At 35.3% G+C, this 13,253-nt stretch overlaps 1 protein-coding gene across 3 annotated transcripts in view; it reads right to left on the reverse strand.

Annotated features, from left to right (window-relative positions):
- Nucleotides 1-13,253, reverse strand: part of sba (six-banded) — a 283,639-nt gene that overhangs the window by 26,744 nt on the left and 243,642 nt on the right. For all 3 annotated transcript variants that reach the window (XM_074171590.1, XM_074171589.1, XM_074171591.1), the window contains exons 8-12: nucleotides 12,505-12,792; nucleotides 10,604-11,051; nucleotides 9,030-9,434; nucleotides 7,860-8,840; nucleotides 6,435-6,959 (exon numbers count right to left, since the gene is read on the reverse strand). In XM_074171590.1, coding sequence (XP_074027691.1) covers nucleotides 6,435-6,959; nucleotides 7,860-8,840; nucleotides 9,030-9,434; nucleotides 10,604-11,051; nucleotides 12,505-12,792 — 2,647 coding nt within the window. The remainder of the gene's footprint in view (nucleotides 1-6,434; nucleotides 6,960-7,859; nucleotides 8,841-9,029; nucleotides 9,435-10,603; nucleotides 11,052-12,504; nucleotides 12,793-13,253) is intronic.

The following is a 13,253-nucleotide window of genomic DNA, read 5'->3' on the forward strand; positions in this document are numbered from 1 at the left end:
TATATTGTTTAAAATTGTTTTCCAAGATGTCCAGTACAGACACTGCTGATGACACTGTGAGCTATCTTGTGAGATGAAAGAAGTGATTTTAAATGATTTCAGGAGGAAAGTGCATGAGTACTTTTTAAGAAATGAAATACCCACAATAGACAAAGTACTCACAGAAATAAATGAAGATGTTTTATTGCCAAGTTTTAAGCGGTCAACATTCCATAAAGTATTGAAACATTTGAGTTTTGTATGGAAAAAACGAGGGCGCAATAGTTTATTATTGGATAGAGAGGAAATTGTGTTATGGAGGAGAGAGTATTTGACCAAAATTAAATATTATAGGGAACAACAGAGAACAATTTATTTTATGGATGAAACCTGGGTTAATGCTGGTCATACTACCCCTAAAGGATGGATCGATGAAACTATGACCTCATCTAGGAGGGCCTTTCTAGATGGATTATCCACCGGATTAACAAATCCATCAGGTAAACTTATATTTATATCAAGACCTGCCTCAATCTCAATATTAAAAAGTAATCCTCGTATTTGTTTCATTTACTTACATACCTCTTCATAATTTCAGGTAAACGAAAACGGCTTATTATTTGTCACATCGGCAATGAGAATGGGTTTGTTGCTGAAGGGCTGTGGTGTTTCGAGTCAAAGAAAACTGGAGATTATCACGAAGAAATGAACGGTGAATCTTTCGAACAGTGGTTTTCCAAAGTTCTACCCCATCTAGAGGATAATGCTGTGATTGTAATGGACAATGCACCTTATCATTTGCGACGGTTAGAGAATATTCCGACAACGTCTTCAAAGAAGGTTGAAATCCAAAATTGGCTGCGATCAAAGAATATTAGCTTTGAAGACTCAATGCTAAGAGTACAGCTACTAAAAATTGTCAAGGAGCGCAAGCTTTAATACCAAAAATATATAATCGATGAGATGGCAGCAGGCCAAAACAAAATTGTCCTTCGCCTGCCTCCATACCACTAGGAGCTCAATCCCATCAAGTTAATATGGGCGGATGTGAAGAATTTTGTAGCTCAGCATAACACCACGTTCAAATTTGCAGATCTCAAAGTACTTTTTGATGAGGCTTTGAAAAGAGTCACAGCGGAGAAATGGGAGAAGTGTGTTCGGCATGTGATATCTGAAGTCGAGACAAAGATGTGGAAACTTGATAACATAATAGAGGCACAAATCGAGCCACTGATAATACAGTTGGTGAGGATGACATTTCTGATGAAGAGACAAATTCATCCAGTTGAATAATTTTGATTAATATTCCTTTTGATTTTACATAAAATAAAAATTATCAATAGAGAAATAATTACGTCTCTTTTCATATAATGCTTGAGTGCGCTGTGAAAAATCCAATGAAAATCTTTTTATATTACACATATTATCTGCATTTTCCCGTTGAACTGCAAAACTTGTGCATTTCACTCGTTATTATAAAAAAGTTTTCCCAAGTATGATATAGCATTTGCGATCAACAAGATGTTGGTTCTGAATACGACCCTGGCCAATTCTTGGGATTTTCAATATCACGTGCGTAGGGCATGTCAATGTTTACATCCACTCTATCTTGGATTTGAATATGCTCTAGTGAACATGTAGCTCCCCAGTCAGTCGTTGCTGAGATTTGGAAATATGACTTTCATTCTTGCACATACCACTGATGATGTCTGCTGCAATAGCAGATGTCCTTCAAGTTACATTCGATCGCGGCCTACTAGCCCGGATTTTTTTTATCGTGACTCCGGCTTAAAAGCCAATGTTTTCACACTATAGATTTGTTGCCAATAAGTTAACTCATTCTAATCTACTTGAGTATTACAATTAATTTTTTAGTGCAACTTACATGTGTCAAATTTCACTTGATTCAAGATTGCTCTCCAAAAATACTTAAAAGAAAACCTTTTACTAAAAGATACATTTTTTATATGAAAATATGTATGGCTATTTTATATGAACTCAAGTAACCTTCTTTTATCATTACATTGTATTTTTTGTATTTTTTATATTGTGGGTGTATTTTTTATACAATTATCTCAACTTCGGTGAAGAATAAATTAGATTGATTGAAAAATAACGTATCCTCTTGTGTGTTGTGTGTCAAATGTGTAATGTGCAGTACAATAAAACAGTTTTTCTCTGTTTAAATACTCTCAATTAAAACAATTGTTGCATACCATAAGGAAGATAAATCGCCTAGCTATAAACTGAGTTATAATTCAACCTAAAATAGTTTGTGTTAACTGATTTAATTTGTTTAAAACAATCTAGGGGCAATAACAAATCAGTAATTGTGAACTAAAAACAATTAAAAGATAGATCACAAAAAAGTGGAGATAACGTACAGACATCTGAAAAACCTGTGTTCTTATAGTACAGGAGCTTATAGCCAAAATAAATACTATAAATGGATCCCAAAAAGTGTGCCAAATGTGATACTGAGGAAACTAGTCAAGTACTCTTTCCCTGTGACTCTTGTAGAACATTGTTATGTGGACCCTGTGGTAGCTTGACTGCTTCAGAAATTAAGTGTCTTGCACTCAAGAAAAGAAAGCTAATTTTTCTCTGTGAAAACTGTGAAACTGGTTTTTGGAAAGTTCCTGAAATGATGAGGGAGTTGAAAGAAGTGAAGGATTACTTGGTACAGTTGAAAAATAATCCAGTCCCAGCTGACAAATCTGATATCCTTCCATTAGGTTCCACCGAACAAATTATGGCTGAAGTCTGCGAAAGACAGAAAAGAGCTTCGAATGTAATCGTTCTCAATATTAATGAATCTAAACAAAATTCACATTCAAATAGAACTGCTGACGACAAAAACACTATAAGGGACCTGCTTGCAGATGTTCCTGTAGATACTACAAATATTAGCACATATAGACTAGGTAAATTTGATCAAAGCAAGAATAGGCCCATCAAGGTGTGTTTCTCATCCCCGGAAGAAGCGTTAGTAGTCCTAAGAAATAAGAAGTTTTTAAAAGTACAAAGTGTCAAAATATTTGCTGATCAAACTAAAATACAAAGGGACTATTTTCTCAATGTTAAAAGAAAATTAGAAGAATACAAGAATAGTGGTCAAAATAAAATTATTAGGTATATAAATAATATTCCCACAATTGTTGATGCTATAAATAAACAAAAAAACTGACTGAAAGTCCTAATATAGTATACAAGGCTGACATCATTTACATGAATGCTGAGAGTTTTCTAGCCCACAAAGATCAAATAATTAGAGAAATATTTTGTTATTATCCATCAATGGTAATATTAAGTGAAGCCAGATGTACAGATAGTGTTCTTGATAGCGAAATTGTCATTTCAGGGTATTCTATCGTTAGATGTGATTCTAACAGCAGACATACTGGAGGAGTACTTATATATGTAAGAGGGGATATAAGTTATTCGTTAAAAGGAAAATATATACTGGATACCAATTACTGGTGCCAATTTATCAAAATTGAATTGAATAACACTAAATGGTTAGTAGGTGGACTCTACCATTCTCCAAATTCAAGTCATGATGTGTTCCTGGACAAATTTGAAGAATGGTGTGAGGACTACTTCATGAGAAATAAAAAGTGTCTTTTGATTGGTGACGTAAATATAGATTATCTTAGTAATACTACTCACGGCAAAAAAGTTAAAAATATAATGATGACTTTTGGTATCGAACAACTTGTTTGTGATTCGACAAGAATAACCTCTAATAGTTCTTCATTGATTGATTATGCGATATCAAATCAGAGTGGTCTAAAAGTTTGTGTTCACCATGAGCCTAAGATTACTGATCATTCAATAATTTCCGTTATTATACAAAATAGTGACTTTGCAATATCTACACCTTTTTTCACACGGAGATTAAATGATGAGGTTTTTCATAGTATCAACCTGAGGCTAATTGAATGTGAATGGTTGAAAACCTCCACTGATGTGAATGAGATTTACCATAATATTGAATCGGAGTGTAGATTAATTTTAAATGAGATAGCACCCATTATCGAAATCAAAAACAAACAAAATCAGGTACCTTGGTACGATGATGAGATAAAATCATTTTCAAAACAAAGAGACAAATTGTATAAAGATTTCAGAAAAACTTCCAATGCCAATAAAGAGGAGTTGTGGAATAAATATAAATCAAAACGAAATGAGGTTGTTAATTTACTGAAAATAAAAAAATTGCAATACTTTGAAAATAAAATTGATTCAAATAAAAATGACCCTAAAGAAATGTGGAAAACTATTAAAAAATTAACAAAAGGTGAGAAGCAGCATATGAACTTCAAGTGCATTAACTTTAGCACTGATGGCACTATATCAAGGGTAAAAACTGAGCAAGATGCTGCCAATAAGTTTAATTCGTTCTATGTTGATAGCATTGAGCGGATCTCTAGTTCTATCATCTCTGAAGAAAAGTGGTCTCAGAAAAATCTTAAACCAGTGGTAGCTAGTTTTCCTGAATTTGAAAGTGTAAACCTAAGTAAGTTGAGATCTACTATATTTTCTCTCAAAAAAAAAGGCAGTATTGAGGAAGTAATTAGTGTCAGGTTTTTGAGAGAAACGTTTTATACTGGTGGAATTGTCTTCCTGAACTTGATAAATACTTCACTTGCAAATGGTAGTTTTCCCAACCAATTGAAACTCAGTACTATAATGCCCATTCCTAAAATTAATAACGCAATAGAAATGTCTGACTATAGGGCCATAAATACTTTACCAACTATAGAGAAACTCTTAGAAATAATAGTGCACGAACAAATAACTCAGTACTTCAGTAAGAATGATCTGTTTATGGGTAACCAATCTGGTTTTAGAGAACATCATTCATGTGAAACTGCCCTTCAGTTAACAATATCGAAATGGAAGCAGGTACTTGATGATGGTAAATATGTAGTGGCAGTATTTCTTGACTTCAAAAGAGCGTTTGAGACCATCGACAGAGAAATTTTACTTCTAAAATTGAAATATTATGGCATTCAGAGTAAAGTATTGAATTGGTTCAAAGAATATCTCAGTAATAGATCTCAAAGAACCAAAATAGGCAACTCTTATTCAAACGAAATTATTAATAATTTTGGTGTACCTCAAGGCAGTGTGCTGGGACCACTGCTTTTTATAATATATTTGAATGATCTCAATTATGTGCAAGGTCATGATTTTCTGAATTTATTCGCGGATGACACATTGGTTGCATGTTATGGTCACAATCTTAACGAAACAATAACTCGAATGAACCAAGTATTAAAAAAATATGAAACCTATCTGGGAACTAATAAACTAAAATTAAATACAAAAAAAACCAAAGCCATGATTCTCAGTAATAAACATAAATTAAAGTATGTGGACTATGAGTCTCTACAACTTACCATTGATCATGACAAGATTGAATGGGTAACCGAGTTTAAATACTTAGGTTTCATAATAGATGACTCACTAACACTGAACGCTCATAGCGATTACATTTGCAAAAAAATTTCGAAAAAACTCTTCTTTTTTTCTAGGATATCATCTCAAGTGTCTTTATTTTCAAAGATAACTATATATAGAAGCATTATACAGCCACATTTTGATTACTGTTCTAGTCTTCTATATCTCTTGGACAAAAACAACAAACAAAAATTAGAAAAATTACAAAATCGAGGAATGCGAATAATCTTGATGTGTAATAGATATACTCCCATTCAAATTATGCTAAATACTCTAAATTGGTATAGTGTAACGCAAAGACTATTTTATATGTCAATGATGTTCATTTATAAAATCACAAAGAATTTATTACCAAGTTACTTCAAGGCTTTTATTACTTATAACAATCAAATTCACCGTTATGATACAAGGACTAATAATGAATTTCATATAGCTAGAACCAAAACTAAAAATTCTATGATATCATTATTTTTCAGGGGACTGAATGATTTCAACGAACTCCCTCAAGACATTAAATGCTCGGTCACTATCGATAGTTTCAAATATCAGCTAAAAAAACATATAAGGTCACTGGATATTTATTAATTTTTTTCGTTCTTTTAACTTTCTTTTCTTTCTTTTTAGCTTTTAAAATACTTTTAACTTTATACACACACATTCATATGTTTCACTGTTTTACACTTATTTTGAAGAATATTTTTTTAACAGATTGATATAAAAATTGTTTTTATCTATTTGTATTTTATTACTAGTAGCTATTATAATTGATGTATTCATATATTTCGCGATATTGACAATTTTTTCACATTTATCATAATTTTTAAGATTTGTATGTATATTAGGAATTCCTATTTCAAATAAAGATATATCCTCTTTGGAAATCTAAGGACCGCTTCAGAACTGAATTCCGAATTCCAATGAATAATCTTTTAATAGCAATAATTTATATCATTTTCACTAATAGCTATCTCACTTGAATAGATACTTACCTTGAGGACTGTGCGACATCTGAATTTGTTGCGGAAACCCTTGCTGGGACATAACTACACCGGAATTCTGCTGAGCGGCAATATGCAACATGCTGGCCACAGTCTGTGGAGAGCCCTTCTTCTTCTTCACCTTCTTCTTGGTCTCCGGCGAAAGTAGAGCTGGCAGTCTTCTCGCGTCCGAATTGTCAATTTGAATCTGTTGCTGGATTACATTACTGGCCATCAGTTGTGGTAGCTGCATGTTCTGCATGCCGTCCATCGTCATGGTAACACCTGGTTGGAGCACAAATGGAGCTGGCAAAGCGTTGACCAAGACAGTTTGCTGGCCAAGGACTTGCTGCGCGACCGCAGGTATCACTTGGGCCATGGAGCCGGTAACATTGGTTACCATTGGAGACACAGAGATTGGAGGCATGCCGCTCTGACTGGCAATAAGTTTCGGAGGAGGCGGCGCCATCATACCTCCTTGTCCATTTCCGGTACTAGCCATGATGAGCTGACCTCCGGATGAAACGAAAATGTGACCTATCAAGAAAGAGTATTATATAATATGAAAAAAACTAATCGTCAAGTTAACAGAAAAGAAAAATTGAAGGAAAATGAGATGGTAATAAACATATACAACAAAACATGGAAATATAATCTGTATTGATCAGGAGAACTATTTATCATGGATAATAATTAATTTCAACATAGGAATGTCAGTAGCGAATTTCATCTTTTTGAAGATATGACTATCAATGATCTTTAGAAAAATTGTTGATTGCATACAATTCAATAAGTTATGATGATTGTTATTTGGTTCTTCATGGTCGTACGATTTGGATCAATTACAACTTTCATATTTTAAATATGGACCTGAATATATATAGAAATCTATAAGGTTTGTCAAGCCTCTAGCTTATATATGGATAGTTGATTCATTGGATCACTTCATAACTCAGTGACATACAACAAATTGTAGTGATCAATGATAAAAGATCTAAAGGAAATATTGTGAACATTGGTTGGTGTTCCTCAAGAATCCATATTAGGAACAGTTTTTTTCCCAATATAATTGATATGGTTTACTCATGCACTAAGACATAAAAAATCATTATGCATGCAGATGATACCAATATCTTATTTTCTGAGAATAAATTACAAGATACTGTGGCTAAGGCAAAAATTTGAGCAATTGATTTCTCTGAGTGAAAATATAGAAATATAAACGAGGATTTTGCCACAGCCATTTCGGAATAATTTTTGATGATCGTTATTGCACTGAATGATTTTTTCATCGATTTCATTTAAGATAAAATGAATTGAAGACAGAAACAAGAATTCGAAATAGAAAGAAATTGCAGAAGCAAAAAAAACTAAACCATAGGACCATGGTGTATTAGACCTGCAGTGCTAGACTCCATATAATAAATACAATCTCACCTGGTGACAGACCTGTTGGTGAATGCTTTATAATTTGAGGTGACATTTGCGATCCAGTCTGGCCTTGGTGGACCTGCTGTGAATGAGGAACTATGCTGCTAACAACACTCTGCACCATCTCCAGTGGAGATTTTGAAACGTTCACAGTTATTGCTTGAGTTTGAATCGATGAAGGGTTTGCGAAGGAGTTGGGCGGCGAAGAACCTGCTACTGATGAAGGGCTGTTGATTGAAACGGTAGCCGTATTAGCTCGACCAGCGAGTACAGATGTGATGGTGTTACTGCCTACGGTCCTACCACTTGCCATGGTGGTAACCAGCCCTGCCATTCGTGAGGGATGTGCATACGAACAACACACTGTCTCGAGTTTGGGATAACTTGTTTCTCTAGACTGACCGACATGATCCATATGATGCATCTGTGACTGTTGAGAATAAGTCACAAATGGAACTCCATTATTAATTATTTGCGAAGAGTCCAAAATCCTTTGAGGTGGAATTGAAGAATGAGGATTATGTGAATTCATGGCATGAGGATTGGGGTTGTGAAGATTAGGAGCATTGGAAGTATGAAGATTAATAGAGTGAGGATTGGGATTGGAAGGGTTAGCAATATGAAGATTAGGATTTGGAGGTTTAGCAATATGAGGACTAGGAGTGTGAGGATTAGGAACATGATGATTGGGAGTCTGAGGATTAGGGGTGTGGGGATTGGGGGTGTGGGAATTGGGAGTGTGGGGATTTGGAGTGTGGGGATTCGGAGTGTGAGAATTTGGGGTGTGAGGATTAGGAGTATGAGGATTGGGAGTGTGCGGGTTTGAAGTGTGTGGATTGGGTGTAGGAGGATTGGAGGAATTGCCATCAGTAGGTGAAACATTGCTTGTACTGACTGTGCCGCCTTGTATTGGTCGTGAATCAGGTGATGTTTGATTGAACTGCTTCTCAGAATAAGTGGATGATGTGACTGGATCTTCTAGGGTACCTGAGTGCAAGATATTATATGTTAAGAGAGAAATTGTATCATTTGCAATCAATGAAGCATATGTGAAAAGTTCAATGCATGTAGGGCTCATCCGTACATCTACTTGAATTACTTTTAAATTAACCAAACTCTGGTTTCAACTCGATTAGCTTTGGTATTTCTGTTTTTAAAAATTCATACTTCTCTCACCTGATGAGCTCGGAGTTCCAGAAGTACTACTTGCCCTCGAACTGATCTTTTGATTTTGATACTGATTCTGCTGCGTATTATCAGCTACACAGCAGTGACAATGCATAGAGTACTGATGCTGATCTGGTAAAGCGCTACTGTCAGCTAAGTTCGGTTGGACTTGCACTTGACTGTACTGCTGCTGCCCGACATTAGGAGTAGGTTGCTGGTTCCGCACGAAGTTCACATTCTGAATTGGTTTGGCAGGCATATTCATGGGCTGGGTTTTCATTTGAGACGCAGCAATGTTGCTTGGAAGAGGAACTTCATTGCCTTGAGAATTCGATACTGTAATGATGTGCTGTTGCGGATTCTGAACAGAAGTTACAGGACTATTGCAGACATATCCAGTGCAACCATTGGCACCTGCATTGAAATATAACATGAATAAAATGTTTTCTCAATCACCTAGAGACACTACTATTAACTAGAAACATATTAGATAAGAAGTGCATTATCTTTATATTCATTATTTATTCATAAAAGTTTTATCAGAGTCTTACATTCAACCTTTGCTACTTATTCATTTAATGTATCAGCAAAAATGATGAACAGTATGTCAAACTAACTGAATCGTTTCCATTTATTCCATCTAGTTTTCGGTAGACGAAGTGACAAAAAGGTGTTTTCAAATGTATGCCTTGTTTTTCTCTTTTACTTTTTGCCTTCTATCACAAAAAAGGGATTGTTTAGTTGCTGTCAGAATTATCACCTGCATAAATATACTGCTGTTTTAACAGGTAGGTAGATTCAAAGTAGTAGTAGGTCCACCGAAACTTGTGAAGCTTTTTTGTTCAAACTCATTCAAACACATCCAAATAAGCTTGTAGATGCAGATGATTAGCTTATCTGTCAGGTCAGATACAGTATACGTCATGGCTGATAACGAGCGATCACACAGGTATAGACTCTCCCAACTAAATTACTATTGGATTACAATAAGCTCTTTGCCGGCCAGTGTCGTACCTATGATAAGTTTTAATTAGGGTAAGGGTTAAATTGAAAATGAGTTTGTGTGCATGGGGGCGCACAGCGCTTACTGTATCATGAATGACACTCTGTCAAACATTGATAACCCAATTGTATCCGCAGCAGAAAAGGCACAAAGTATGTGATCTGCTGTTCCAACATTTTCCAGAGACGACAACACACTGTGTTCCGTCAGTCCCAGTCTCTTCATGAGATGATTCATACAACATTGGCCTGTAACTGGGTCTGTTAGATAATATAGATCACCCCTGCTGTAATCTAACAATTATTCTATAACATAATTAGAAGAATGGGTCAATCTGGATAGAACTTGCGGTCCAGGTATTTAGTGTTTGTTTGGTAAATTAGCCATGCTAATGACAGGTTCTGGCCTGATGAAACTTCTTGCAGAAAGGGCTTCCTCTAAAGCCGCTGTCCGAGATTTTTTTTTTGATATATAGGTGAGATTGGTTTCTACCAATATCAAGCGGGAATCTACCCAATGAATTGGGTAGACTATGGTCCCCATAGGCAGACAATAAATCTATCATTTAATATTCAATTACCTGTCTGCCTATTGATGGTACTATTGAGCAGAGCAGTCTGCTGCGCCAAATATCCACTGGGATCCTCCATGAAAGACGGACTCGCCGAGTTCTGATTGTTCTGCGGAAAGTGGTTTATTATCACAGCTCTGCTTTCTGCTGGTATTTGCCTCACATCAATGTTGGGACAAGGAGCGTGGTTGGTGGGACAGCCCTCCATCATATGGTATGGTCGGTTCTTGTTGACTTTACCCAGCTTAACTTTTTTCCTCTTGATTTCTTCTTGCCACACGACTGGAGGTGGAGTGTGTTGATGGAGAGGAGGCACTCGTTCACAGATGCTAGATTGGTTAGATTGTTGCTGTTGTTGAAGCTGTTGCTGCTGCAACTGCTGCTGCTGCAACTGTTGCTGATGTTGATGTTGTTGCTGCTGCTGCTGTTGCTGGGTAATGGTTTGTTGTAAACGATTCTAGAACAAGAAAAAAAAGAAGTAGTAAAGGGGCAGATCTTGATAACCTCAGGATGTATTTTCAAACAGAAATGAAGCTTTAAGCAAATACAAAAAAAAAACAACCCATCAAGACAGAAATAGTTATGAGCAGTTGTGCATCTTCGTACTCTCCTCAATAAGAAATGATAAACAGACAAATCTAAACAATTTCATTGTAATTAGTGATAGAAGAGAAGGAAAATATGAAATACTTGTGGTAGATAAACGAATTACAATTTTTGATCAAATATCTGCTCCTGATTCATTAATAATTCATACTTTTCCTCAAATTTTGGAAGAATTGAGAGATATTACTTGTAATGAAGCAATATAATAATAGAGCAGATTCACGACCAAAGAGTGTGAACTTTTGCCTGCAGATCAGGCCAACAAACTCAAAAAATAGTTTTGACGCAGATTTATGACCTTTCATTTGAGATAAGTACAAAATATGGTATAAATGATATATCAATAATCTTGTTGAGCTACTGTAGCCTTTTCATTGATTCCTTCACAGTTCGCCTTATTATTTACAGAATCAATAAAAACCAATTTTCTGATTTATAGAAAATATCGATAGGACACCCTATGCCTAAAATAACAACTTCAACAGATCTAGCAGAGCTTTGGCTAATAAGTATATGGGAAAGAAAGGTTTTGGCTTTCTACTTCTCCATCTTGATACAAAAAATGTGTCTGTCCAAAGTGGTTGAAAAAATTATGTACTCCCTAATTTTTTTTCTGATTTCAGATACAATCATTGCCAAACTTGTTAAAAGAAACTTTAGTGTGTTGATATTTTTGGATTTTCCAAGAGTATTCTATTCTGTTAATATTAATTAATCTTTCATAAGCCAAATTAAAATGTTATGGGTTTTCTGATAGTTGGCTTATAATGATAAAATCTTAACTGACAAATATAAATCAGAAGATAAAATTCAATCAAACAAACATTATATCTAAGTTGAGTATTCTTCGACCTCTCTTTGTCATTATTTATACCACTGGTATTCTAAAATGGTAAACATGTGTAATATTCAGACATATGCCATGATATTCCACAGTTTCGCTAAAGAAAACTAAATGATGCACAGAATTCATTCAATAATGATCTCAAAGTATCAAAGGTTTTGTCCTCGCAGTCAATGCATATACCATTAAAGATGTCTACAGCAGTAGCAGAGTATGAAACATTCTCTGTAATCATCACAAGGTTAGATGTAAGAATAACCGAAGAAGAAATTGAGTACCTACTACTTGTGTAACTATCATAATGATTGTGTGTTAAAGGTAGCATCATTACTATTACTAACCTGGCCTTTGTTTTGATGAGTAATTTGAATTTCTACAAACATATCTACAAACATTGGCGATAATATCCCAAATTGCAATAGTTGTGGAATATAGAAAATGAAGGAAGAAATGTGCTTACATTATGCCACTGCATCCTCTGTTGTTGATTTTGTATTTGCACTGGTGCATGTGTAAGCTGATTCGGATGATTGGTCACACTGTGAGGTCTGAAAGCGTGCTGCATCATCTGTCCAAAAGGCCTAACATTTTTACTGGGATCATAAGGATGTCCATGTTGGAAAGCAAGGTGGTTGTTGTAGAACTGCATCTGTTGTTGCTGTTGTTGTTGTTGGTGCTGACTCCTCTGTTGCATTTCTTGTCGCTGTTGATTGATGTTTTGTTGGTTCGGAATGCTGACAGGTACCATCTAATAACAAAACAATAATTTACATAATTTAGGAAGTAATTCATTTATGGTATAGCCTAGCGCCTCTGATGATTCCTATGGCGGGGCAAAACAGCGCTGTTTTTGATATTGGATCACAAATGTTTTGTTTTTGGGTTCTGGTTCAATTATATTGTTGTTTTGTAGTGAAAGCTGCAATGAAAGACAGAGGACAATCTCATTTGACGGTCGATGTCAAATCTTAACTTTGCAAAGGACCACCTTTTGGAGTCTCATTAAATTTTGTAACTCGTGGATTGAGGATTTTGTCGATCCCACAGATGGTGTCTTTATGATGCGAGATTTCATCGTTTTTATTTACTCAGATTTGTTGTTTAAGAGCAGTTGGGTTCAGCAATTCATTCGTGATTCAGCCTAGTGCCGCTGATGAGAGCTATGGTGGGTCGAAACATGGCTGTCTGATGTTGCATCACAAATGCTTT

Source organism: Leptinotarsa decemlineata, unplaced genomic scaffold (assembly GCF_025532065.1).
Source record: "Leptinotarsa decemlineata unplaced genomic scaffold, Ldec_3_MD MMD2_tig00000026_RagTag_RagTag, whole genome shotgun sequence".
NCBI classification, from domain to species: Eukaryota; Metazoa; Arthropoda; class Insecta; order Coleoptera; family Chrysomelidae; genus Leptinotarsa; species Leptinotarsa decemlineata.